The 25,490-nt window shown below is 57.1% G+C and overlaps 1 protein-coding gene across 1 annotated transcript; it reads left to right on the top strand.

Moving 5' to 3' along the window:
* The first annotated feature begins 12,479 nt into the window (after window positions 1–12,479).
* LOC111151822 (forkhead box N1) lies at window positions 12,480–25,173 on the top strand. The gene is made up of 8 exons (XM_022510037.1): window positions 12,480–12,602; window positions 12,979–13,437; window positions 15,775–15,885; window positions 17,604–17,734; window positions 19,023–19,119; window positions 22,449–22,656; window positions 22,874–23,365; window positions 24,854–25,173. Exons 1-8 carry the CDS (start codon window positions 12,480–12,482, stop codon window positions 25,171–25,173), a joined length of 1,941 nt encoding a protein of 646 aa, XP_022365745.1.
* Window positions 25,174–25,490: the final 317 nt, after the last annotated feature.

Raw genomic sequence — 25,490 nt, 5'->3', positions numbered from 1 at the left:
AGAGAAGTCCCCTCATCCCTCTCCCAGCCCCGATGCCGCTTAAGTCCCATGCCAGGCGGGACTGCCCTCCTCACTTTCTAATCCTGCAGGTGGAGGCTCGCACAGCTCCGTCAAAGTCAGGAAGTCTCCACTGCTCTGCTTGACCCATAGCCTTGGCCTTCCCCCACTGATGAGACCCAGCTTCTCTGGGCTGACTGGAGGATGGCCTTGCGCTCCAGCCCTGTCCCCATAGAGATTGGCTCAGGTCCTTTTGCCACCTCGGTCATTGCCCGACCCACAAGACACAGGCTGTAGGAGGCCATCCCCCACTGATGGGGGATGTGGCACCTCCTGTCCTAGACCTTCTCTTGTGTGGGGAGCCAGGCAGGGCCAGAGGCAGGCTGAGGCCGGGGAGACTCGGGATCCTCAGGGCCCATGGTGCCATGGGGAGAGGCGCATGTCCTCCCAGCTCCCCACCCAGCCCCGCCCGTGGTGCCTCTGCGGAGCTCAGCTCCCGGCTCCGGGACCTGCTGAGGCATGCTGGCCCCCCAGGCCCGGCGCCTCGCTCACCTCCCAGGGCCAGGAACCTGTTCTCCCGGGAATGCCAGGGAGTTCTCAGAGGACTTCATTTCCCAGGGGCTCAGGGAGCCCCAGAATCCTCTCAATTCTGCTCTCAGTTAGGGGAGAGAAAGATGGGGGGGTCCCTGCTCCCCCTATCTTTGTCTCATCTGCAAACTCAGCCCACCACCTCTCCCCCTACCAATGGCCTTCGCCATTCGTTGTGAGAAGGGGAGAAGGTTCAGGAAGTGAAAGACAGAGGGGAAAGCCCACCAGGGACATGCGCCTTCTAGGAGGCTGTCGGATGCCAGCCCCCACCCACACCCTAGTCTCAGGGAGGGCCTTTCTTTAGCCCCCAAGGAGAGCCCCATCTGCCTTCCTTCCCACGGGCTCTGTCCATCCTTCACAGCCGGGAAGTCCTCCCTGATGTCTAACTCCCTCCTTCCAGCTTGTGTCTTCTTGCACAGCAAAACCCCACCGCATGCACAGGGCCCAAGCATATGGCTAGAGACTGTTACTAAGGCATACTGAGACTTCCAGAGACCCGGTATACGGGAAAGGACAGAAGGACGGCCCCACTGCCCTTCTCGTGGTCTCTCCAACCCCACACTCTGATGAGATGGGGCTGTTGGGAGCCACTTCAGCCCGCCTCCCCTAATCTCCCCCCATTACAGAGGGAGGCAAGGGACAGGGGTCCCACAGGCATGCCCTCCCCTCTTCCTTTCCCCATCACAGCCCACCACCCCGGCTAGGCCTGCAGGGGGCCTCCAGCAAGCGGAGACCGGCTTCTGCAAGCAGGAGAGATGGACATTGGACTTCATGACCTGTTTCAGGGTCATAAACTGAATTTGGCTGGACTGTGTGACCACAGGAGGTGGTTTCCTGAGTGGAGAGGCAACCATTGATCTGGAATGGGTGTGGCTGGGCTGGCAACGTGCCCAGGAGCAGGGAAATGACAAGATAACCTCTGGGAGAGTGCATCTCAGAAGCATCAAGCATCCCTGAATAATTTTGGTCTTTCCGATTTACTGTCCCTTCCTCCATCTCTGTGCCCATCTCCAGCCTTAACCCCCAGCCTCCCCCTAACACCTCCACTCCCACCCACATCCCCAGTTTCACCTCTGTCTCCACAATCCCATCCCTCTCTTCCCCTCTACCTCACGTCCTCAGCCCCACGTCCATCCTCAACCCCAAATCCATCTTCCATCCCCACCTCCCTGGAATGGATCTCTCCATGCACCAGAGATCTCCCTCAAAGTCCAACACCCCTCAGCCTCATCCTCACCAGGTCCTGCCATGTCCTCCCCCTTCTCCAGTGTTTAGGAAAAGCCCAGAGCAATGCCACTAGAACAGAAAGGACTGGATGGGGTCATCCCCGGAGAAGTCCTCTACTTCCTGAGCCTGTCCAGGCCTTCAAGGCTGGATGCTGGCCAACAGTAAAAATGAGGTCAAGTGCAACAAGACGAGTTGAGGTCTGATGTTCAGGTGGACCTCTCTGCATTGCAGGTGGGTGGCAGGCGAGGGGGAAGCTGGAGAGACATGCCCAGAGGGCCCCAGAGGGAGGAAGCAGCAAGCTTTCTTGGGGGGCCTCAAGTATAACCAATCCAATTAGGCATGGTTGGCCCCAAAGTGGAGAGATGGACAGAAGCCGAAGCCAGAAAGCCTGCCGGGTTGTTTAGGAACGACTGCTGTCGTGAGCATCCCTGGGTCTCTACCCTGCCTGTGGTTCTTGCTTAGTCAGTTCAGATTAATGGGGCCGGAGAGAGAATTAGCTGAATCGTGATCGCTCAAGAAACTTGACCCGAGAGCCAGCTGTGAGTCACAGAAAGAAAGGGAACCCTTGCTGTCCTGGCTACTCTGGGAGCTCACTGGCGTGGGCACCCCCCCAAGAACCAGAGAGCCCACTGGGAGTTCTGCCCCTAACCTCCACCCTGGGCTCATGGGAAGATGGTTCATCAGTCAGCTTGAAGCCCTGCTCCTCTGGCCTGAAACTATTGCTTCTGACAAATGACAGCCGGCTTGGCCACCAGCACACACACACACACACACACACACACCCCAAGCATGGGGCGTGTCCCTGGAGCTGGATTGCCCGGAGACACTTGGAGTCCACCTACACTTGTAAATTCCATAGCCATGTCCCACACTACACAAGTCCGTCAGTCTTGGAAGCCATCGGATGTGCACACACACACACACACACACACACACACACACACACACACATTACCAAGCTCAGAAAACCCAGGGATCAGACTCCCCCTTAGCAGAGCCAGAGTGATCTTAGCAGAGCCCAGGCAGCAGGGCTCACCGTCAGAGACGTCCCTGGCTCCTTCCGGGAGGGGTGGCTGGAGCCCACGTGGGGCCCCCCAGAGCATGTGGTTTTGGAGAGGAGGCTCAGCCTCTGTGAGCCTTCCCATGAGCATGCCCAATCTCTCCGAGCTGGGAAGGGTTTTGGAGAGAAAGTTCTTTGGGCTGACAATGCCAAGCCCTGGGGTGGACCTGGGGATGCTCAGGGGAGAAAGGTGAGGGCTGGAGCCCGCGAGCTAGATGTGTTCAGAGAAACACCCCCAGAAGGAACTGCTTCTCTGCATCCTTCTCCTCAGATGCACAAGGGAGTGAGTGTTCACCCAGCCTGGGGGAGCCTGGAGGAAGAACCAGCACCCAGATACCTGCGTAGTGGAGAACAACCCCTTCCACAATCCCTTCAGTTTCCTCATCTGTCAGATGGAGAAGAGCTTGGCTGGGTGGGCCCTCCCGTGCTCTTTTCTCTCCAGCTGGGTAAACTGAAGCAGTTAGCTTGCTGCCCACCTTGTAGGAGTGCGCACGGGCTCTGGATGACGTGGGGGGAGGGGCCGCACCCTGAAGAATTTGTCTGGTACTAGATCTGTATTATTAGTAGTGGTGACAGAATTCATACCCGTGATAATAGGCTGGTAATAATGAGCAGGCCTTCTGAAAATGTACAGAGCACAAGAGGCCCCTGGCCCAAGGGAGGGTGGGGGGTCCTGAGCCCCCACTAGGGTGGGTAGGCAAAGAGGGCCCACCAACTGAATGGGAGCACTCTTACCTTCCCCCACGGGAACACCCTGGGAAGGGCCAATGGTTGAAGGGGGAATGATGTCAGCCCCCAACCCTTTCCTGAAATCCCATGGGCCCAGGACCTCAGGGGAGGAAGCAGGAGCCCCAGAAGAAAGGGATGTCAGTTTAGCTTCCTCCAACCATTTTGATTTTCTGAGTCCTCAGTCAGTCTCCGGGATAGCCAAGAGAGTTATGTAGGGCAAAGATGATCCCATTTAATACAGGAGGAACTGAGGTTCATGGCCGCACTAGCCCATGCTGATGTCAGAGCTGGGAAAGAACACTTCTGGGGTCTTTGGTCAGAAGGACTCCCTGTCAGGGAGGGAACAGGGGGCTTGGTGGAGCGGCCGGGGGCTTCTGAGATGACAATGGCCAGGCTAGGGGGATGAGGCAAAACAAGGTTGTAGTCGTCCCTATCAGTCTCCGAGCTCAGGTGCTCATCTGACAATCACACCGTAGCCCGTCAGCATCTCAGCCCATTATTCATGAGGCCCGCAGGATGCCAGAGATGGGACGACAGGTTCACTGAGTAACTTCTGAACATAGGACTGTCTGTAGAGCTAATTGGGCTGTAGAGGCTGGCAATGGGGTCCTATTCCCCCCGCCCATTCCTCCACCTCCTCAGACAGCGTGCATGGCTGGAGGAAGCTTGTCATAAGGGAGAATGAGGCCATATTTCATAATCTGTGAAAAATCCTCCTGTTCCTTCCATCACTCCTCACCTCACCATCCGCTCTTTGGCCCCTTTCATAGCTGGGAAGATTGAGGTTTAGAAGGAACTTGCTTCTCCGGAAATCAGTATCTGGGGCCTCAGAACACTGCTTTCTGCACGCTGGTCCCCCTGGGGGGCTTTAGCAGGCAAGAGTCCCCACCCTCCAGGAGCCCAGCTCTCTTGTCAAGCCCCCAGTGGTTCCGGGTTGCTTTGTCTATCTACGAGTCCCTTGCCAAGCTTGTTCTCACCATCAGACCCAATTATGCTTTTAAAAACCCCTGAGGGGGGGCGCTTTGGTGGCTCAGTGGGTTAAACCTCTGCCGTTGGCTCAGGTCATGATCTCAGGGTCCTGGGATCGAGCCCCGCATCGGGCTCTCTGCTCAGCAGGGAGTCTGCTTCTCTCTCTCTTTCTCTGCCTGCCTGCTTGTGATCTCTCTCTCTCTCTCTGTCAAACAAATAAATTTTAAAAATATTTTAAAAAAATAAACAAATAAAAACCCCTGAGGGAAGGTAGAGGGGAGGGGCACCTTCCTCTCTAAGTTGCCCATCTAAGAGGCTCATGTTCTTGGAATTGAGAATTTTCCTCCTCCTCTTCCTACTAACCTTGGCGAGCAAGCTGACCTTGCTTCTGGGAGCAAGATCTGGAGTGGGCTACCGGCTGCAGAGCCTGGACTCCGGAGTAGACAGGAGGGAGGAAAAGGCAGACCATGAATGACCTTCAAGAGTAAGAGTAAAAGATCTCTGGGGGTTGGGGTGTTTGGTCTCCAGAAAGGGGCATCTAAGGAGTAGGGAGAACCCATTAGAGCCAGTGGACTCTGTCTAGGTGGACAGTCTTTTCTAGGAGAAAAGGGGTCCTGGGAAGAAGTGTGTCTCAAAAGGAATGGATAGGAGCATGAAGGGTGACACTTCTTATTTTCTTAAAACCAAGCATCCCTTCCTTCCCATTTACCAAATGAACATCCTCAGGGATGTTCCCCATCCATTCATCCATCTGTCTCTCCATCTGTCCATCTATCCACCTGTCCAGCTTCCCATCCAGTCATCAGTCCACCCATCAATCTGTCCATCCATCTGTCGTCCATCCAACTAGAAAGGTCAGGCCCCAGTTGGTCTCCCCAGGGCTGCCAGGAAGGGCCTGTGGTCCTGTGGCATTTATGGGGCACGTGACCTGCCTGCCTGGCCTGGGGAGGCAGCCCCGCCCCAGCCCTCAGGCAGGGGGCCGGTCCAGGCATGTGGGAGTATTTATACCTCGATGGAGGCTCCCTGGGTGTTGCTGGGCTGAATGACTCCCCGAAGCCGTGATGGTGGCCATGGCCCTGAGCCCACTGTGAGTGCTTGGGTTCAGCTCCTCTGAGGCCAGAGCTGGGTGGCAGGGTTGGGGATGGGCCGGAGAGATGGGAAGCTGTTCAGAGGTGGCCAGGGATGGTGGAAAGGAAAGGATACCCGTCAAAGGAGAGTGGGGGAAAATAGGAAGCTGCTGGAGTCGGGCATCCACAGCAAGGCTGGGACCCACCCCGGAAAAGGGATGAGTTGGTTGCCTCTGGAGGATCCCTTGGTGGATGGCGGGAAGAACAGGGCAGGAGGACTAAGATGACAAGGGAGACTATGGTTAGATATCTGGAAGAACTTCCAGGTCAGCCCCAGACATGGAAGGGGGCTCAAGTGTTTTCTCAGGATAGGCGCACCGAGTCCCAGTCTAGGACCAGTCCGTTTCCAGCCGCAGGGGAACGACTGCAGAGGCTCTGGGACAGCTCTGTCTTGGGGGATGGGAATGGCTCAGTGGCAGGTGTCCTTGGCTCAGGTTTGAGGAAAGCATCCCATGAGGGGGACACTATTGCTGTTTGCTCTTCTCCACTCCTCCCCCTGCTCTTTCTGTCCCTAGGCTGCCTCTCACAGCACTTTAATCAGATCTCAGGGCAGCTGACCCTTTTTCCTGAAACTGAGGCTGGGTGAAGAGCCAGAGGGGCCAGAATTTCAGCTTCTGAACCCACAACCTGGATGGGACGAGAGGATGGAGAAACTCCCTCCTTCTTGGCACCCTTGCACTCCCAGTATCCTGGGGTGCTCAAGCCTCGGGAGCAGCCCCGGGGCCCTTCGTGGCCTCCCCCAGCTAGGTAATTACTGAGCTGCTCCAGGGGCCCCCTCCCAGTGGATGGGAGGGCGGAGCCCTGGGTGGGGCCACTGGCAGCACCAGGCCAGGGCCCCACCTCTCATAAAACATGCTGCCGCAGCCAGTGACAGAAACCATTAAGGCAGAACTCTACCATCTCCTCCCCGCTCATAAAGGGCGGGCGGGAGGCTGCCCAGTGGGAGGTAGTGTGCAGAGAGCCCAGGAAGGGTCCTCCATGTCCTCTGTGACTCAGCTGCCCACAGAGGATGCAGGGACAGACAAACCCTCCCAGGGGAACCTCCAACGTTGCCCCCAGCCCACCACTCTGGCTCCCAGGTGTGAGCGAGGATGCTGAGGGGTCCCTGAGTGGGGGCCGGGGGTGTCATGGTTAGGCACACAGGCTCTGAGGCCCAGGTGTGAATCCTGGGGTGGTGGTGGGGTCATATAATTTGGTAGCTGGGCCAACTCGTGTAAGTCGGGTTAACGGGAGCTTCAATCCCTTCATCTATAAAATGAGGATAATAAATCCTCTTCTGGGGTATAATAATTCCCCCCAGCTGTAACTGGAGGATTTCCTCAGGGAGGTCCCTCAGGGAGGCAGGGCACGGGCGAGGCCCCGCTGACAGCTCGTTGGACACGGGCCCCTCTGGAGGCAGGACCAGTGTCAGCAACTTCAGATGCAAATGGTTGCGGGTAGAGGGAGCATAGGGCCTGGCTGTTTGTGAGAAGGGCACAGACCAAGGACGCAGTGATGCTCCTTGTTTTTCCTGCTGTCATGCTTTCTGGGGAATTTCTTCCTATCGTGCTCCCTAAGCAGGTTAGGGAGCAGGGACTCTGCTCTGCCTTCCCTCTGAGCCCAGGGAAGATCAAGTCTCCTTCCAGTCCTAGCCATGCCCTGAGACTCTCTGAGGGTCATGGGCAGAGGAGAGGTAGCTTAGAGAACCGAGGGTAGACAGGATGCTGAGCTACTGAACTGGTCTCCAGACTCTGTTTGGTCAGGGTTATTGTGTGTTTGGGGGTGTGGCTGGGGCTCCTGTGGCCAGAGTTTCGGGAGATGGGATTTTCAGTTTTAGCTGTAGGGCGCTGGGCACGTCCCTTCCTCTCTTTGGACCTCAATTTTCTCCTCTGAAAAATGGGGTTAATGACCTTGCCCCCTCTCCTGGTGCTGTGCTGGTCAATGTTCACCAACGAGCTCCTCCCACCCCCACCCCCCAAAAAAGTCTCTGATTTGTAGTGTTTGCTAATGTCCATGAGTAAATGCTTACACCATGGCCAATCCAGTCTGATTTGACAGAACGGGGAGCTGGAAAGACGTGGGCACAGTTGGCTCCTGCAAGGCCACAGTAGCTGTCTCTAGCACACCACTGCCTGTTACCCTCTGGGGCAGAGGGAGAACGAAGGAGATGACAGATACGAGAGCTTTGTAAATTGCAGGGTGCTCTATAGATGGAGAGTCAGGAGGACAGTTGGTCGGTAGGTCGGTCGTCCTTACAGTCAAAGGGACCTCAGGGCACAGTCTGCCTTTGAGAGCCCTGGCCCAGCTTCAGCCCAGGAAGGGGGCAGGCTGTGGATCGGGGGAGCCCACACTAAGCGGCAGGGTCATGGCAGTCATTTCTGGTAGCTGCTGGGATCTGAGAGAGGAGGTGAGCTGACTGGCCCTCCCCCATGGGTTTGCTGCTATTTGCACACACACACACACACACACACACACACACACACACACACACATCCCATCGTGTTCCTTGGAACAAAAGCAGGTAGGATAGAGGTTAGACTCCAAGATTCCCTCTGAATGTGGATGCCAGCCTCAGGACACTGGAGCCATTGGCGAAGACTCCTGAGAGATCCAAAGCAATAGAGCAGCCCTCCCCACCCCCCACCTTCCCTGGGAATTTCTACGGACCCTGGCTCCATCTACCACAGGGGGACAGCTGGAATGATCTCTGAGGGCAGAGAGTCAAGGGGAGGGAAGTTTAGCCTCCACCAGTGCTGGTGGATGATGCCATGGAGACAGAAGGGGGAGTCCTCCTTCCCCCACCCCCAGAGCTCATGCTTTAAATTAACTCTGCCCCACTGCTAATTATTACTAATAACTACTATTTATTGAGTATGTACTATGCATTAAGCTATTTACAAGCAATATTTCATCTAACCCTCCAGAGAGGTATGTATTATTAGCCCTCTATTACAGATGAGGAAACTGAGGCCCAGGGACGGAAGTGAAGCACCTTGCCCAACCGAAGTCCTGCAGTTCCTGGGATTCAGATTCAATCTTGACCCTAGAGCTTCTGAACTAGATCATCCAACCTCAGGGTCACTGAGGGCTACTCCAGGGAGGGGTCAGGGACCAGCCCAGCCCCCTCCCTTACCCAACAGTGAGCTCCTTCCTGTGCTTGACAGGACCCCCTATTTACACCAATCAAAGCCCCACAGGCCGGCCTCTTTTGTTTTTTCTTTGTTTGTTTGTTTGTTTGTTTGTTTTAGGTTTTATTTATGTATTTGATGGAGAGAGACATAGCGAGGGAGGGAACTCAAGCAGGGGGAGTGGGAGAGGGAGAAGCAGGCTTCGTGCTGAGCAGGGAGCCCAATGCGATACTCGATCCCAGGACTGTTGGACCGTGACCCAAGCCAAAGGCAGATGCTTAACAAATGAGCCACCCAGGCACCCCTGCCCAGCCTCTTTTGGATGCATTTGTCAGGGGACCTCCTCTTCCAGGGGCTGTGTGGTCATAGGCTAAGTCACCAAACCTCTTCTCTGGGCCTCCTTTCCTCATTTGTAAAACAGTCTGGGCTGAGGTGACCAAAAGGGTACCACTGAGTCAGGAGTGGTCCCTCATAAAACCAACCCAGAGGAAGCTCGGCAGGAGGAACATTCCAGGGCAGTGGGCCTCTGAGCTCTGTGTACACTCCCTGGTTTTAAGCCTGTCTATGGGGCTTGGCCAAGTCCATGTGCATCATACAGCTGTGTGTGAACTAAAGCCTTCAGTTAAGGTCTCTGAGATCAGGAAGTGAGCCAGGTCTCCAGATGATATCCTGGGACATAGAGGCTGATGCAAGTGTGGGAGTGGGGCAGAGGCTTTAGGGGGTCTTCTGGGAAGGTCGGGCCAAGGTGCAGCCTGCTCAGATTCACATCTCAGAGGAGCAGAGCTGGGATCTAAGCCCCCGGAGGCCAGGCTGAGTGAAGGCCAGGCAGAGAGGGCAGCTGCCTCCTGGGGGGTCATTGACCAATCTCCCCAGGCCTGCTAGGCCCGAAGTCGCAGGACCGTCGGGGAAACCAGAGGCCTGGGTCAGTAAGGCCAAATGCGTGACACATGTCCTTGAGGGTTTGCTATGGGCCGGGCATCTTACACACGTTGTCTCCCTTATCCGACCCCGGGAGATAGGCCCACAAGCCCCATTCATCAGAGGAACAAGATACAAAGAATTACAGGGTTTTTTTTCAAAATCGAGAAGCCAGGTGGTGACACAGCTGGGACTCAAAGTCAGTTTGGACCGAACCTAAAACCTTTGCTCTTAACCACACACCATTCTGCCTTGGGAGAGGGGAGCAACCACCACCACCCCATGGGTTCCAAAGCCCAAGACCTGGGGGAGACGAAAGGTCCCTGGCCTCACCTCTGGAGGTGCTGGAGGAGGCTTGGGAAAGCAGCTCTGGGCCACATCCAGGCGTGGCAGGCAGGCCCTGGCTGTCCCAGAACTGTCCAGGGAACGGCAGTGGAGGGGGCGCAGTGAGGGCCGTCAGTCATGCGGAGCCAGAGATGGGCTGCCCTGCACCCCAGGCCCCATGCCTGCTCCGCTGTGGTGTCCAGTTACGGCCAGCTCTGCGCTTCCCTGGTCACGCCGCATTTAGCATTATGATTGAGCGGGTGCCGGGACATGGAGAAGGGGCAGTAGGGACTCTTGAAGGGGCGGGAGAGCCTCCCCGCACCTCCCCCACCTGGACCCCAGCTACTAGCCCCCTCTGCCACTGATCCCTGGAGGGACTTGGGGCAAATGCCCTCCCTTCCTTGTTCACGGCACCCCCCCAAGCAAAAGGAGGAGACAGTTCATGCCTCCCTGGCATACGGATCCTAGGCTGGGCACCCTGGGGTCCCCCAGGACACTCCCTAGAGAGTTCAGTCTGGGAAATGCACAGTTACCCTGATCTGCTTGGCAGAGGTCTCGGGTAGGAGGGAGTGAGTGTGAACCTCACACTTTTCTTGTTGCTTGGCCCCCCCAGCTCAGCCAACACTCAGTCTGGCCCCCACCAAATGAAAAAACCATACAAAGAACCCAGTGAACAGAGCTGGGTTCGAATCCTGACTCTATTAAGGATTTGCTGTGTGATTTGGACAAGCCGTGTAACCCTTCTGAGCAATTTCCTCAGCTGTAAAGTGGGCTTAAACCTTCCTTATGGGTTTTTTCTGACAAACCCATGAAAAAACTTTCCAAATCGCTTACACAGAGGCCAGCCCAGAGCGGGCCCTCAGCCAATGGCAGGCTTTATCTGAGACTGCTTGGCAAAGAGGAGAACATTCCAGAGGAACTGTCCTTGGCAGGTGGTGGGGAAGGAAGGCAGAAAGCTGAGGGTGAGAATAGTAAAGCTGAACTAATAAGGATATTAATAAAGAGAGCAGGCATCTGGAGAGCACTTAGGATATGCTAGGCATTGTGCAAAAGAGTTCCTGTGTGTGATTTCCTTTATTACAGCATTCCTCGGTGGGAGGCCCTACCTCCCTCCCCGCTCTGTAGATGATGGTGTGGAAGCTCAGAGAGCTTCCCTGACACAGCTAGCAAGGAAAGGCTTGGACCTAAGTCCTCTCAACCTCCGGGGTATGCCGGGGACAAGGCTCTGTACTTCTAGAAGTGGGAGCTGAAAGAGTCCTAAGCTATCATCTACTATCATCTACTGTGAGGCCCTAGTTTTCAAATAGTGAAACCAAAACTCAGAAAGGGCAGTGGTCTGGGGACGCCAGGCTGGCTCTATCACTGGACCATGTGACTCTTGATCTTGGGATTGTGAGTTCGAGCTCTGAGTCAGGTGTAGAGATTACTTAAAAATGAAATTTCTTTTAAATTTTTAATTTTTAATTTATTTTTTAAAAAGATTTCATTCATTCACCTGTCAGAGAGAGAGCACACATACAAGCAGGGGGAGCAGAGGGAGAAGCAGGGTCCCCACTGAGCAGGGAACCCGACAAGGGACTCGATCCCAGGACCCTGGGATCATGACACAAGCCAAAGGCAGACGCCTAACGACTGAGCCACCCAGGCATCCCAAAATTGAAATATTTAAAAAAAAAAAAAAAAGAGGTTAGGGCCTCTCATATACATAGGTACAAGAGGCAGTTTGGAAGCGGCAGGAGGAACAGCCTGTGCCGAACATCGCCCAGTGGACCAGTGGTGGCACCCCGGGGCCAGGCCAGGCTCACAGGACCACCAGGCAGCCAGGTCCCCTCGAGTCCCCAGGGGCACACTGGGCATGCCAGTCCCTGAAGTGGCATCGGTGACAGGTCCCACCTCTACGGAGGGCTCGGTCACCTGCAGCATGAGAAGTGTGAGGGTCGGGGCTTGACCCACTCTCTCCAGCCCCCTTCTCTCCAGACCGCCACCTGTTCAGCCCCGGAGCAGAGGCAGCTGGCAATGGTCACCTAGTCCCTCTCTAGGAGATAGGGGCCAGAGTCAGGGTCTTGAGGGGACCATCTGCAGCTGAGCTCCAGAGAAGCCAACTCTCCCTCATGGGGAAGGGGGTTGGGGTAGGGGGTAAGGGGGTCTCCCACCTGGTGTGTTTTGTTCTCTCTCCAGTCTTCCCTCTGTGCTTCCTTCCTCTGTCTCTCATAGTTTATCTGCTTCCTTCTGTCTCGAGTGTGTCTCTCACTGTGTCTATTTCTCTGCCTGTCTGTCTGTCTCTCTCTCTGTCTTACCAGATGTCCGGCTGGAGTGAGGGCACCAACCCAGGGATGGGGTGGGAGTAGAGGGTGTGAGCTTGGGGTTGGTCACCCCAGGACCCTGGTCCTCACTCTCATCACAGCCGGCTTTCTTCGAGGCCAGGACTGGGTGATGGTGTCGCTACTTCCGCCGCAGTCTGACGCCACACTGCCCGGCCCCGCCAGACTGGAGGGCGAGCCCCAGGGGGACCTCATGCAGGCACCGGGCCTCCCAGGCTCCCCCGCCTCACAGAACGTAAGTACCCAGCGCCTGGGCCCAAACACAGCCCAGCAGCAGCTGGACCAGTCCCCCCTACCCCAGGGGACCTCCTGGGATCTGCCTCGTCCCTTCCAGCAGTGAGCAAATTACCCAGTGACTCCAAGCTCCAGAGGGTTCGGATCCCCACCTCTGCTTATCCCTTCTGTCTGGGGCTTTCCCAGGGCAGGGCTGTGCATCCCTCAGATCCAGGAGCAAAGTGCCCTCATCAGATTAGGGCTTCCAAGGGCAGTCTATGTCTCCTTGATCATTTGGGAGTTCCCCAGAGCTCAGCCGCAGACCCTGTTACCCTAGCCCAGAGTAGGGTCCTGGTCCAGCCTCTACTCACAGGCTCTCTACCCTCTGTCCACCCCAGAAGCTTGCCGGCTTCAGCTGCTCATCATTTGTGCCCGACGGCCCCCCAGAGAGGGCACCCTCACTGCCCCCACAGAGCCCCAGCGTCGCATCACCAGGCCCCGAGCAAGTCCACTGCCCAGCCGGCCCGGGCCCGGGCCCCTTCCGGCTCTCGCCCTCAGACAAGTACCCCAGCTTCGGCTTTGAGGAGGGCCCAGCAAGCAGCCCTGGGCGCTTTCTCAAGGGCAGTCATGGGCCTTACCACCCATACAAGCGGCATTTCCATGAGGACGTCTTCCCTGAGGCCCAGACCGCCCTGGCCCTTGATGGACACTCTTTTAAGACCCCGGGGGCGCTGGAGGCCTTCGAGGAGATCCCTGTGGATGTCGGGGAGGCTGAGGCCTTCCTGCCTGGCTTCTCAGCAGAGGCCTGGAGCAACGGGCTCCCCTATCCCAGCCAAGAGCACAGCCCCCAAGTCCTGGTGAGTACCAGTGGCCGATGGGCATCCCACCCACCCCGAAGGGTCCTAATTCCCAGAAGCCCAAGATGAGTCCTCTGAGGTCAAACTCCTCCTTCCCTTCCCAGACCTTCCCCATCTTAGACTCAGGGTCTGTGGGCGCCAGGGAAGCAGCAAGCTCAGAGAGCTGGGGTCTCGGCTTTCTTCTGGCCTCCAGGTCATCTGGGGGTGGGGGGGTGTGATGCTGACCTGCCCTGGCCATGGAGGGGCCAAGGTGAGGGGAGGCAGGAGGTCAGGCTAAGGAAGCTGGCAGCTTCCCAGAGGCTCCTGAGTCAGGATTCCCGAGTGTGACTTCACTGTTTGTTTAAGAATCCCCAGCCAGACCTACCCGCCCATATGCAAATGTGAGAAGAAAGACACATTCCAGAGACCAAGAAAAAGGGTTTAGGGAGGAGCCACAGAGCACAGGGTTCCTTCTCCAGCATCAGCATACAGGGGTTGAGAAGGGCTTCCGGTTTCTCAGAGGACACTTCCGGGCCCTATTCTTTGCCCAGAGAGGGGGACCTGGGTATATTCATAGAAATACCTTGAAAGCACCTTGGAAAGTGGGGATGTCCTTCCACAGTCATACCCACTAGTTGTGTGATCTTGGGCAAGTCACTTAACCTCTCTGGGCCTCATGTAAAAAGAGGAACTGCCTCCTAGTCTTGTTGCCCTGGGAAGAGAAAAGTTCGAGGGGGATTTGGAGGTCCCCGAGATAGTGGGCACAAGTGGGCTCAGGCTGGGTTGTGCCTGCTTCAGATGCTCACCAGCTCTCCTCACCTCTTATTCTCAAACAGGCTCCCACTCCATCCCCAAGCCACCCCGACAAAGCCTGAAGGGGTTGGGTACCTACCAGTAGTGGCCAAGACAGGACCCTTGGTTCTGGGGCCCTTTGGATGGCTTCTCCTCAGGCCCATTGAACGTGACAGTCACTCATGGTGAGGGTGTCATATTAGCTACTGCCCCCCAAATCCACTCGCTGCAAGCCCCCAGGCATCGTGCTAGAGGCTTTCTCTCAAGTGCCCATTTAATCCTCACAACAACCCTCGAAAGACTTCCCACTATCCCCATTTTGCAGCTGAGGAAACCGACATTCCATAGAAGTCAAGTGACTTTCCCAAGGTGTCCTTTGGCCCTATAGGAAGTGAGGCTGAGATTTGAGCCCACTCCCTTCCCTCCTGCGCAGTGAAGAGGGGCTTGGGCCCAGAGAATCACAGCCAGCTGGTCGACTCACAGGGTGACCTCGGACACGTCCCTTCCCCTCTGTGGGCTCAGCCCCATCATCTTCCAAATGAGGCAGTTGGACCTCGTGCTGCTGGCCCTTCCAGGCCTGAGATTCTATGATTATGGCTATCTCTGCATCAGCAACCCCAGGGCACATCCAGAAAGAGCTGACAGTTGATTCGATCCTCGGGGCCCAGATGCTGGCTCCCCAGGCCCCCGGGAAGCCCAGGAAGAGTGGGCTTCTTCACCTTCCAGTACCTAGCTGTGCACTCCCTCTGACTCTACTCAGGGTAGAGCCCCATGCTAGACTCTGGAGGCCCCATGGGGAGCTCACTCCCCGTGGAAAGCCAGAGCCTGGCCGCCAGCAGCTATGGATTCTCTGTGCCAGGGTAAAACAGCCGTGGGGCTCCAGCAGACCAGCAATGAGGGAGACTCCCCGGAGCAGGCAGCAAAGGCCTTTGAGTTGAGGATGGCCGGGAGATAGAGTGGGGAGGACTCATCGGCCCCCTCCAAGGAGCCTGCCAGAGCTCCTCTGCGCTTTGCCAAGGAGGAAGGGGCAGGGCTTTGGGTCACCAGCTGGGCCAACCTGTCTGGCCACTTCCTGTGCTCCCCCTGCTAGGGCTCTGCAGTGGGAATTCTAGAGCGGGACTTTTTCAGGTGTCCTTCACAGACCTGCTCCGGGAGGCTGGCAGCTCTGAAAGGGAGCAAGGCTTTCAAGCCTTGGCTTGATGCGTGGGATCAGGCCCTGTATCTTCACGCTATTCCAGAAAGATCTCTGACCCCACCCCACCTCACTGTGACCATTGTCAAATCTCCCCCAGTACTCCCCCCAACCCCGACCCGGACAGCTCACCCTCTGCCTCTCACCTGAAGTGAGGTGCGGGGTAGGGATTCCAACCCCAGCTCCACGGCTAACCTGCTGAGCTCCCTCAGAAAAAATCCCTGACCACCTCTGTTCTCCATTTGATCTCTAGGACTAAGCTTTGGGGCAAGCAGAGGAGAGGTTGCTTTCGTATAAGTTTCAAAGCCGCAGAAGGGAGGGAGGAAGAAAACCAAGGCCTCACCTGATCATCTGTTTTTTTTGCCTTCCAGCAGGGGTCAGAAATCAAGGTCAAGCCCCCGGCTCTGGAGACCGGCCCTGGGATGTACTGTTACCAGCCCCCCTTGCAGCACCTGTACTGTCCCTCCCAGCCCCCCTTCCATCAGGTGGGTCAGGGACAGATGGGCCCTAGGATACCATGTGGTAGGAGGTGTGATGGTATGAGGCATGGATCTGAGTGTGCATGTCTGCATCCCCAGGGAGGGGCCGCCTGAGTCCAGGGCCCCCTGGGGAAGGAAGCAATCGCCCTTCTCTAGGAGGAGGTGGGGTTCATCTGAGAATTGCAGATGGAGAGTCTCAGGAAAGAGAGTGGGGCTGAGAGTGGGGCATGGCCCAGATGTGAACCAAAAAGAGAGAGAGGAGGAGAGCCCAACAAAGACAGGGGCCAAGAGAAAAGGAATGTGTGGGGTGACTGAGCAGAAAGGCAACAATGGGCTCCCGCCTGGGTCTGCCACTGTCTTACTATGGAGCCCTGTCCCCTAACTTCCCTTTCACCGAGACAGGGTAGGACCAGGCATGGAGGTTGGGGGACCTTCCCACCTGGAAGGCTCCACGACCCCATCATCTCTGGCCCTTCTCCTCTCTCCCACCCCACGGCCCAGCCTCAGATCCTCCGACATGGCCAGGATGCCAAGTAATTGCCCCACACTGGCATGGGATGCAGGTTTTTACAAAAGAGAAAGAAAAGAGCCCCAGAGCTGCCAGGCAGATCCCAGGAGTCACCGGGCAAGACGGAGCAAGTGGCTGCCCAGCGCCCAGCTCCATCCACCTGCAGCCTGGCGCTGAGACAGGCCCTGCCTGTGGAGCAGGTTCTACTCCCGGCTCTTTAGCTTTGGCCCTGATCTTGGCCAAGCCAGGGAGGCAGGCATGTTGCGGGGGGAGGGTGCTGTGGGGGAGGTGGTCAGACTGCTTGCCGTGAGGGAGGGAGGCAAGAAAGAGATGGAGGGGCGCCAAGGGAGACCAGGAGGGGTCATCCTCGCTGCCACAAGGAGTCCAGCTGGAATGGCTAAAGCCCTCCTGAGGCTCGGAGTCTGACCCGGGGCAGGGGGTGTCCCCGAGGCAGCCTGGCCCATCAGGGACGGAGCCGCAGCAGGGTTCAGGGGCTGCCAGACCTCAAGTGGCCTCACCGTGCCCAGCCTGCTTTGATGCCTTCTGCATTCCACAACCCCCCCCAACAAGATGGCCGCACCCAGGGCTTTATAGAGGCTGCAGAGAGGGTGACTCAGGCACCAAGTGTCTCTCGGGTGACCTGGAAAGAGCACCTCAGCCCGGAGCACATGGGGGAGTCAGAGTCTCCTACCCCCTTTGCCCCCATAAAACACCACCCCTGGCACCACAGCCACTCCCTTTGCCGTAAAACCACCTCCTACCCCCACCTGCCCACCACCATGACCGGCCCTTTCAAAGAGCCACTGAAACTCATAAAATGTGGCAGTGCCCAGCAAAAGAGTGCCTGGCCCGGACACCCCACTTCCGACCCAGCTGCTCCCGGAAATGGAGGGGAGGTCTGGAGGGCCTCACACTCTCTGGCCCAGCTGGGCTGCTTCCCCATCGCCATGGCAACCGGAGGACCTGGATGGCCTAGAGGAAGGAACTGGAGGAGAGGAGCTTTGAGGCCTCTGAGATCTCACATCTGGGGATGGGGATCTCCTCAGAGGCCCTCAGATGTCCACGCCCTTGGCCAGCCCCCTCAGATGGCTCTGCTCTTGGAGCCAGTAACCAGGGAGAGAAGAATCTAGCCTCAGCTCTCTCTCTGGATGTATGTGAACAGGGTGTGGGGGATGGGATTCCCATGGCAACCACTCTGCCCCTTTGACCCCTACAGTACTCACCAGGTGGTGGTGGTTACCCCATTCCCTACCTGGGCTCTTCACACTATCCGTACCAGCGGATCGCACCTCAGGCCAGCACGGATGGGCACCAGCCTCTCTTCCCCAAACCCATCTACTCCTACAGGTATGTTTCCCGACCCCCCTGGGGTGGAAGGCAGAGGGGTAAGAGGACCAGTGAGGAAACTGATGCACAGGATCCTCAAGGTACAAGATGATGGCAGAGGATGGAAATCATACCCAGCAGGCTTCGAGAAGATGCTGGAGAGGAGATTCCTGAATGGGGGCAGGCGGATAGACTAGATCACCTCTGACCTTGTCTGACCCTGTGGAGCTATGTCAGAGGCTCTGCTCAGCAGAGGCTGGTGCCCTGAGATTGGGCCCCCTAAGTTCTGGCCTCATGGGGTCCAGGGCCTCTGACTGAGAGTTGAGGAGGGACGCTCAGCCCTAGGGACAGAGCGAAGACCAACCCCCAAAGTTCTCCTGGAAATAAGTGAGGGATGAGGTCTACAGATGCGGCTCAGGCAGCCAGCGCCTGCGGGGTTGGGGCTGGGGTTATAAGCGCCAAGCCCACAACCCCCAGCCCATCTAGGACACCTGAGCTTTCATTCCTCCCATCCACAGTGACACCTGACCTCCTGTATGCCAGGCCCCACATGGGATCAGGTCATCAGCCAGTGTCCAAGCTCAGGAAAGGACAAGGAATTCAAACAGCAGCCCCGAGCACAGAGAAGGGGTTTGTGGGAGGCAGGGTGGGGCACAGAAAAAAGCACACCCCATCCTTGGAGGCCAACAGAACAGAGTTCAGGTCCAGGCTCTTGAATTGACTAGCTGTGAACCTCAGGCAAGTTCCTTAATCTCTCTGTTTAAGAAAAAACAAAAAAGAACAGCAAGATTCAGGCCTTTGGGAAGATTAAATGAGAGAATACGTTTGGCACACTGTAGGGGCTCAAGAAACCATAGTTCCATCCCTTCAGCGTGCAGTTGGCTGAGGGCTGACTGGTAATGACAACTTCCATTTAACGAGTGCCTTCTATATTCAAGACATCATCCTTAATCCTCACAACTCTGAGGTAGCTATTACTTTCCTTACTTCAAAGCTGAGGAAACTGAGGTTCAGAGAAGTTAAGGCACTCACCCGAGGTCACACAGCTAGTAAGTGGCCAGGCCAGGATGACAAGCCTGATCTCTCAGATTCCACAAGACCTCTGTATCTCAGTAATTCCCGATGTCAGTGGACACCTTCTCATCCTTTCTCCTTTCAACCTCATAGAGCCTCTCACCTAAATCCACAGCGGATTATTTCTCCTCAACTACTCCAGCCAGGGCAGGCAGGGGGTGGAGAGGGGCAGGTCAAGGGGAAACTCCCTGTCTGCTCAGAAGTTCAAACCCTCAAGGTTGTTCTCTGCCTTCAGCATCCTCATCTTCATGGCCCTTAAGAACAGTAAAACGGGGAGCCTTCCTGTCAGCGAGATCTACAATTTCATGACGGAGCACTTTCCCTACTTCAAGGTGAGCCCAAGATCCACCCGAATCCTCCCACCCCGAGTCCTGGGTGAGACAGGCCTCTCTGAGCCAGAAGGTTCAGCGGGAAGGTAGAGCACGGGTTAGAATGAAAACCCGGAGAGAACCTGCCTCCTCTTTTCCACACTTCCTCTCAAGAGAGTTTTGCGTCAGGAACAGAGAGCTCGAGCCATTCACCCAAGGTTGCACAGCAGGCTGGAATCCGACCTCATGCTGGTGGAAAGCGGACACGTCAGAAGCCTCCACCTGCCCCAAGTGGGGAGAGAGAGAGCTAGGGAAGAAATGAGAGGCTGTCCCCATGCCTGCACTCCAGGAGGCTGTAGTGGTAGAGGGATCAGAGTAAGTGCTCTAGCCAGCCAGGGGGCAGGGGAGGCTGGGACCCCAGGACCCATTGCCTTCCAGGGAGAGATTAAGATCTGTCCCTGTGGGTGGCAGGCTCTGCAGCAGGGCTCACCTGACCTTCCTATGTGCAACCTCTAGCTCCTGTCATCCACAAAAGGGGCTTCTATCAGATTCCCTCCCTAGAGGTGGGACAGATGCCCTTCTCTCCAGATAGGCAAACACATAACAGGGTATTCCTCCTGCTCAAGGTCACACAACAGGGGGGATGGGTTGGTGGCTCAAGCTGTTTGGCTTCACATCACCCACTTCTGTTCTCGGCATGTGCCCCCATACCCTCCAGCACAGACCTCTGCTTCCAGGGTGGGTGCAAGGGAGATCAGAGCTTGTATGTGAGGAGTGTCTTCTCTGAGGTCTCTACTCTGATGGATCTAATCTCATCTGCAAGCAAGGCCAAAGGTGGGAGCTGAGGCCCGGGTCCAGAACTCAGCTCCCACCAGCCGGAAGGTGGTCTCTAGCCCCACTGGCTTCCCAACTGTCCCGCCTGAGGATAATCTGAACCCGATACTCCAACAAGTTTGAATTTGCCACATGGTGATCAAGGGAGGAGTGGGTCAGATGGCCAGCATGGTCTGGCCAGGGAATGGGGAAGTACCGTCATCCACCAGAGATTCTGGAATGGAGAGGAGGAGGGAGGGGAGCTGTCTCTGAGATCTGAAAAGCATCAAAGCCAATATCTAGGACTGTCCCTATATCCCGACAGATCCTGAGACAAGAGCTTCCCTAACCCCAAAGCTTTTGGAGGGTCCTATATAGGGCTTCAAAGGGCCAGGCCAGAGAGAGGGAAGTGAGGGCCCTGCCCTGTTCCTCTCAGCCCTTCTTCCCTGCCAACTCCTGGCCTGTCCCCCAGCCCCTCCCTGCATCTCATCTTCCTGGCTTAATTATTTTTCCTGGGAGCCGTGTAATCCCTGTTTTATGGGGCTGAAGAGTGAAGAGGTCTAACAACTTTTTTTTTTTTGTTCTAGTTGTTGTTCTTAGCCAGTTGCATCACTCCCTCACTCCTGAGTTTACATTTGACTTCAGAGAGAAAGCATCTGTGAGGATGGGACGGGCCCCAGTAGTGAAGCCAGCTCTATAGGGTGACCTGGGCAGGGCCCTTCCTAAGGGGACAGAGCTGGAGTCTGGGCTCTGTCACTGTCTTCTGTGTGATCCAGGGCCAGGCCCTTTCTTCCCTGGACCTCAGTTTCCCAATCTGTAAAATGGTCAGGTTGGACCAGTTGGCTCATCCATTCCCTCCAACTCTGACGCTTCCCTCTGAACTACCTAAGGCCGGCCCCCTTTATCGCTCACTCTCCATTTGAAGGGTCATTTTTCCCAACAAGAACAGAGTGGACCCTAGGGTGGGTAGCTCTCATGCCCCAGGCAGTGGAGGTGGGCGTCCTGTAGCCCCATGAGTCAGGGCTACAGGACCGGGGAAGTATCCAGCTACTGGGCATAATTGCTACTGCCGACCATCCCTCTTCCAAACAGGAAGTGGCTGGGGTGGGGGGGTGCCCTGGCATCCCAAAGTCACAGATTTATGGGCCCATAAAAGGGCTCAGTGCACATTAACTCTGCCCATCAGGCGACACAGCCTTGACTCCTAGTAGGGACTGTCGTGGGAGTTGAAGGTGAATCCCAAGCTGACCGGTCTGGTGACTCGAGAATCCTTCCTCCTGAACCCCAGGAGCCTTGAGGAGGGTCATCTCCACCAGCCCCCTGCCCCCAGCCAGCTGCCCCTGGGAAAGACTCCAGCAGCTCCTGCCAGCGACTTGCCGTGACGCTGGCATCAGGACCCAGTTCTGTGGGGCGTGATTCAGCCCGGCTGCTCCCTGGGGCAAGTGAGCCGGGGAGGAGGGCGTGGCTGCCCCTCATTAAGCAGAAACTGCAAGCTGAAAGGGAAAAGGGACGGGGGCTGAGGGTGTGGGGGCCCCACTGGCTGGAGCCGATGTTCTGCCCACCCGTCAGCCACTGCTGGGCTTAGGACTGTCACAGAGGCTAGGACAGAGCTGGAGGCGGGGGGATGGGGGGAGCCCACTGGCACCCCCGCCACCGCCTCTCACCCCACTGAGTCAGCCTAATGGTTTTTACAACCCTCCCTGGGCACAATTACTGCACTGGTGGCATGACCGGGCCTCCTAATGGGTGTTTATTCTGTTGGCACGAGCCCCCCCACTCCCCACCTGAGGGCTGGCCTCCCCACCGGGGCCCCCGTACACTCATGTGAACACTCACACCCACATACAGTCATGGATCCCCCCACACACCCAGGGAGACTTTCTCACACGCACATCCTTACACTCAAAGGAACTCACAGGCCCACACCCCAGAGACGGGCTCACACCAGGGAGACATATATAGGGACAAGCACACACAGACTCATAGCCAATCCCCCCCCAACACACACACACCTCGTTCTCTCTCCAAAACCCAGCTGTACACACAACATATATGTGACACGGGCACACACCCAAATACGACCTCACCCATCGTTCTTCCCTCCAGGGTTTGCCCAAGCAGGGATGAGGCAGCCCCTAGGGAAAGGATCATCTCCTAGCTTCCTTGGGGAGACCTGGGTGTTGTGAGTTTGCTTTTGGCACAGGGGTCAGAGCACAGGCCTGGAGACCCAGGGGGAGTGGTCCAGCTCCAGACAGGGAATGGGCCCTCCCTATATGAATCACCTCAACAGTCCTCAGAAGGGTCGGCCAGCGGTGGGGATGAAGGCAGATTTTAGGTGAAAATAATTTGCGGCCAAGGTTCCTGCCCACCCCTGCCCCACCCCGGAAGGGTGCCAGACGCAGGCTGGGTGCTGAGGAGGACGACAAGCCCTGGAATGGGTGGCGGTTAGGTGCCCAGAGGGCAAAGGAGTTTTCTGGAGCCCAGACCTGGCTCTGGCTACTTGACCCTGACCCTGACCTTGTCCTGCTCTGCTCTGGCAGACGGCGCCCGATGGCTGGAAGAATTCTGTCCGCCACAACCTCTCTCTCAACAAATGTTTTGAGAAGGTAGAGAACAAATCGGGAAGCTCCTCTCGCAAGGGCTGCCTGTGGGCCCTCAATCCGGCCAAAATCGACAAGATGCAGGAGGAGCTGCAGAAGTGGAAGAGGAAAGACCCTATCGCTGTGCGCAAGAGCATGGCCAAGCCGGGTGAGAGGCTGGGGGGCAATGCAAGGAAGGGCGTGGTGCACCTAAGAGCAGGGCGAGGGGGACGGTAGCGGGGGGGAGAGGGAGAGAGGGATAGAAGCTGAGCAAAGAGAACTTATCAATGAGCGAAGGTCTGAGTGGTTCCAAGCCTGGGGAGAGGGCTTGTGGGGAAAGGGAGGTCTCACGGTGTCCCTCTCTCTTCTCTCTCGGGCCTTCGCAGAAGAGCTGGACAGCCTCATTGGAGAGAAGAGGGAGAAGCTGGGCTCCCCACTGCTGGGCTGCCCACCCCCTGGGCTGACCAGCTCAGGCCCCATCCGGCCCCTGGCCCCTCCAGTTGGGCTCTCCCAGCCACTGCACTCCATCCACCCAGCTCCGGGCCCCATTCCCGGCAAGAATCCCCTGCAGGACCTACTTGGGGGACACGTGTCCTCCTGCTATGGGCAGACATACTCGCACCTCTCACCGGGCCTGCCCCCTCCCGGACCTCCGCAGCCGCTGTTCCCGCAGCCGGATGGGCACTTGGAGCTGCGGGCCCAGCCAGGCACACCCCAGGACTCGCCTCTGCCCGCCAACACCCCGCCCAGCCACAGCGCCAAGCTCCTGGCTGAGCCTTCCCCAGCCAGGACCATGCAGGACCCTCTGCTGCCAGACGGAGACCTTGGCACTGACCTGGATGCCATCAACCCCTCTCTCACCGACTTTGACTTCCAGGGTGAGCTGGGGGCAGGAAAGGGAAGGTGGGAAAGGGCTGGAGAGGTGCGTCCGGCGGTGTGGCCCATCCTCTCCAAGTCTCCAGGCTGGGACCTAGCTAGCTGCCAGGTTTCTGGTCAGTTGAAACGGAGAAGTCCCTAGCCAGCCAGGGGTGCCAAGGGGCAAAGAGAAATGTCCTTGCCCCCACTTCCCTCCTTCTGGTACCCCTGAACGTGTTGCAATGGACCCCATCATCAAACCACTCCCAGCTTCAGGTAGCTGGAAAAGAGTCCAGTGTGCCATTGAATTGTGGCTGTGAGCGACTGCCCATCTGAACATTCCAAGAGGCGGCTGCATTTTCTCATTCATCTTTTAGGGCAGAAGAAGGAGAGAGGTGTTCCCCCCGGGGAAAAATGCAAGACCTCAGAACTAGGCAGGCCCTGCAGAGATTTGCGGGATAGGAATCTGGGGAGAGGTTCTATCTAGTCCATTCCACCTTGCCCGCCCCATCTCTGCACACGGCCAAGTCCATCCATTCAGACCTAAACTCCAGTGGATGCCCAGCCCCTGGTTCTGGCCCCTGGGAGGCTTGGAGGAGGTGGCTGACCCAGGCCTCAGACCCTCTGGGTGCATGGGGGTGAGTGGGGACATCCATAAGCAGCTGGAGACTGCTGACCCTCACAGAGCCCCTGGTCCTGGAGCCCAGGTCTTGGTAAACTTGTTAGGAATGCACAGCTAGAGCCTCAGCCCAGAAGTAGCCAGAAGTGGGGAGCAGCGCTCACCAGGGACCATCAGCTTCACGGGTCCCCTCTCCTCTGGGCCTCTAGAACCAGAGGAGGGATTATTAAACCCCTTTCACAAAAGCACATGGAGGTTAAGTAACTTATTCAAGGTTACTTGGCTAGGAAGAAGGAGATTAAGGATTGGAACCCAAGCAGCCAAGTTCAGTCTGGGGTTTAGTCCGACCCCCTTCCTCCACCCCTGCAGCCCTGATGCCCAGGCCCTGGCCTGCCACAATGCAGATCCCACAGCCCAGAGAGGAGGACGGGGTAGCAGCAATGACTCCTCCCTAGAGTCTCTGCTCCAGGCTCTGCTCTCCCTGGGGCCTGCAGTGGAGGACTACATCGGGTCCCTAGGAGCACTGCTAGAAGATCCTTGGTCTTGACTGCAGATTGCCTTCCTTGGAAGCCTGGGCACGAGCCAGGGGGAAGAGCACCAGGGCTCCCTCTGCAGGCTAACTTGGGAGTGCACAGCACAGACATCGTCCTTCCAAAGGGCCAGCTCTCAAGTCCTTGGCTACCCCCGCCCCCACTGCAAAATAAGAGCCCCGGAGATCATCTAAGCTATGGCAGAGGAATCGGAGGGTTCCAGCAACTCCCTGGTGCCAACAGTCTGTTCCCTGGTCAAGGTCACCCCAACCATGGTCTTTTTAGCATGTAAGAGCCAAGGGGTGGGGGTCCACAGGGTTCCTCGGTACCTCCCGGTGACTCCTGTTCTCTCCCCCAACTAGGAAACCTGTGGGAACAGCTGAAGGATGACAGCTTGGCCCTTGACCCCTTGGTACTGGTGACCTCATCTCCAACATCCTCTTCAATGCCACCACCTCCTCCCCCACCCCATGGCTTCCCCCCAGGGCCCTGTCTGGCAGAGACAGGCAGCGGGGCCGGCGACTTGGCACCACCCGGCAGTGGGGCCTCTGGGGCACTGGGTGACCTGCACCTCACCACCCTCTACTCAGCCTTCATGGAGCTGGAGCCCACACCCCCCGCGGCCCCTGCCGGCCCGTCTGTGTACCTCAGCCCCAGCTCCAAGCCCATGGCCCTAGCCTGAGCCATGCCCGGCAGCCACTCTGGCCTCCATCCGGCCTGGACGTCCCTGCTGGCCGCCCACATCGGGCCCACCTTAAAGGTCAAGGAAGGAAAACCAGCCCTGTCCCCTAAGCCACCAAGCCAACTGATTGTCAGCTGGCAGCTTGGGGGTGAAGAAGATAGCCCCCAATGCCACCCCTCACACATTTCTGCCATCTGGGGAGCCAGCTCCTCACTCAGGATCCCCAGAGACCGAGTGTCCAGGCGAGGAAAGAACACACCCTCCCTAGCTAACACTCATCCACACCTACGTCCTGCATAATATGTGTGCACACACAT

This window comes from Enhydra lutris, unplaced genomic scaffold (genome assembly GCF_002288905.1).
Source record: "Enhydra lutris kenyoni isolate GAN:26980312 unplaced genomic scaffold, ASM228890v2 scaffoldscaffold26, whole genome shotgun sequence".
NCBI classification, from domain to species: Eukaryota; Metazoa; Chordata; class Mammalia; order Carnivora; family Mustelidae; genus Enhydra; species Enhydra lutris.
The sequence above is the reverse complement of the archived record's forward strand: the minus strand, read 5'-3'. Positions and strand labels throughout refer to the sequence as shown.

Coding starts and splice junctions, on each gene's coding strand:
- LOC111151822 (XM_022510037.1), top strand. CDS start 12,480: ATGGTGTCGCTACTTCCGCCGCAGTCTGACGCCACACTGCCCGGCCCC. Junction 12,603..12,978: donor GCTCCCCCGCCTCACAGAAC/GTAAGTACCCAG, acceptor TGTCCACCCCAG/AAGCTTGCCGGCTTCAGCTG. Junction 19,120..22,448: donor AGCACTTTCCCTACTTCAAG/GTGAGCCCAAGA, acceptor CTGCTCTGGCAG/ACGGCGCCCGATGGCTGGAA.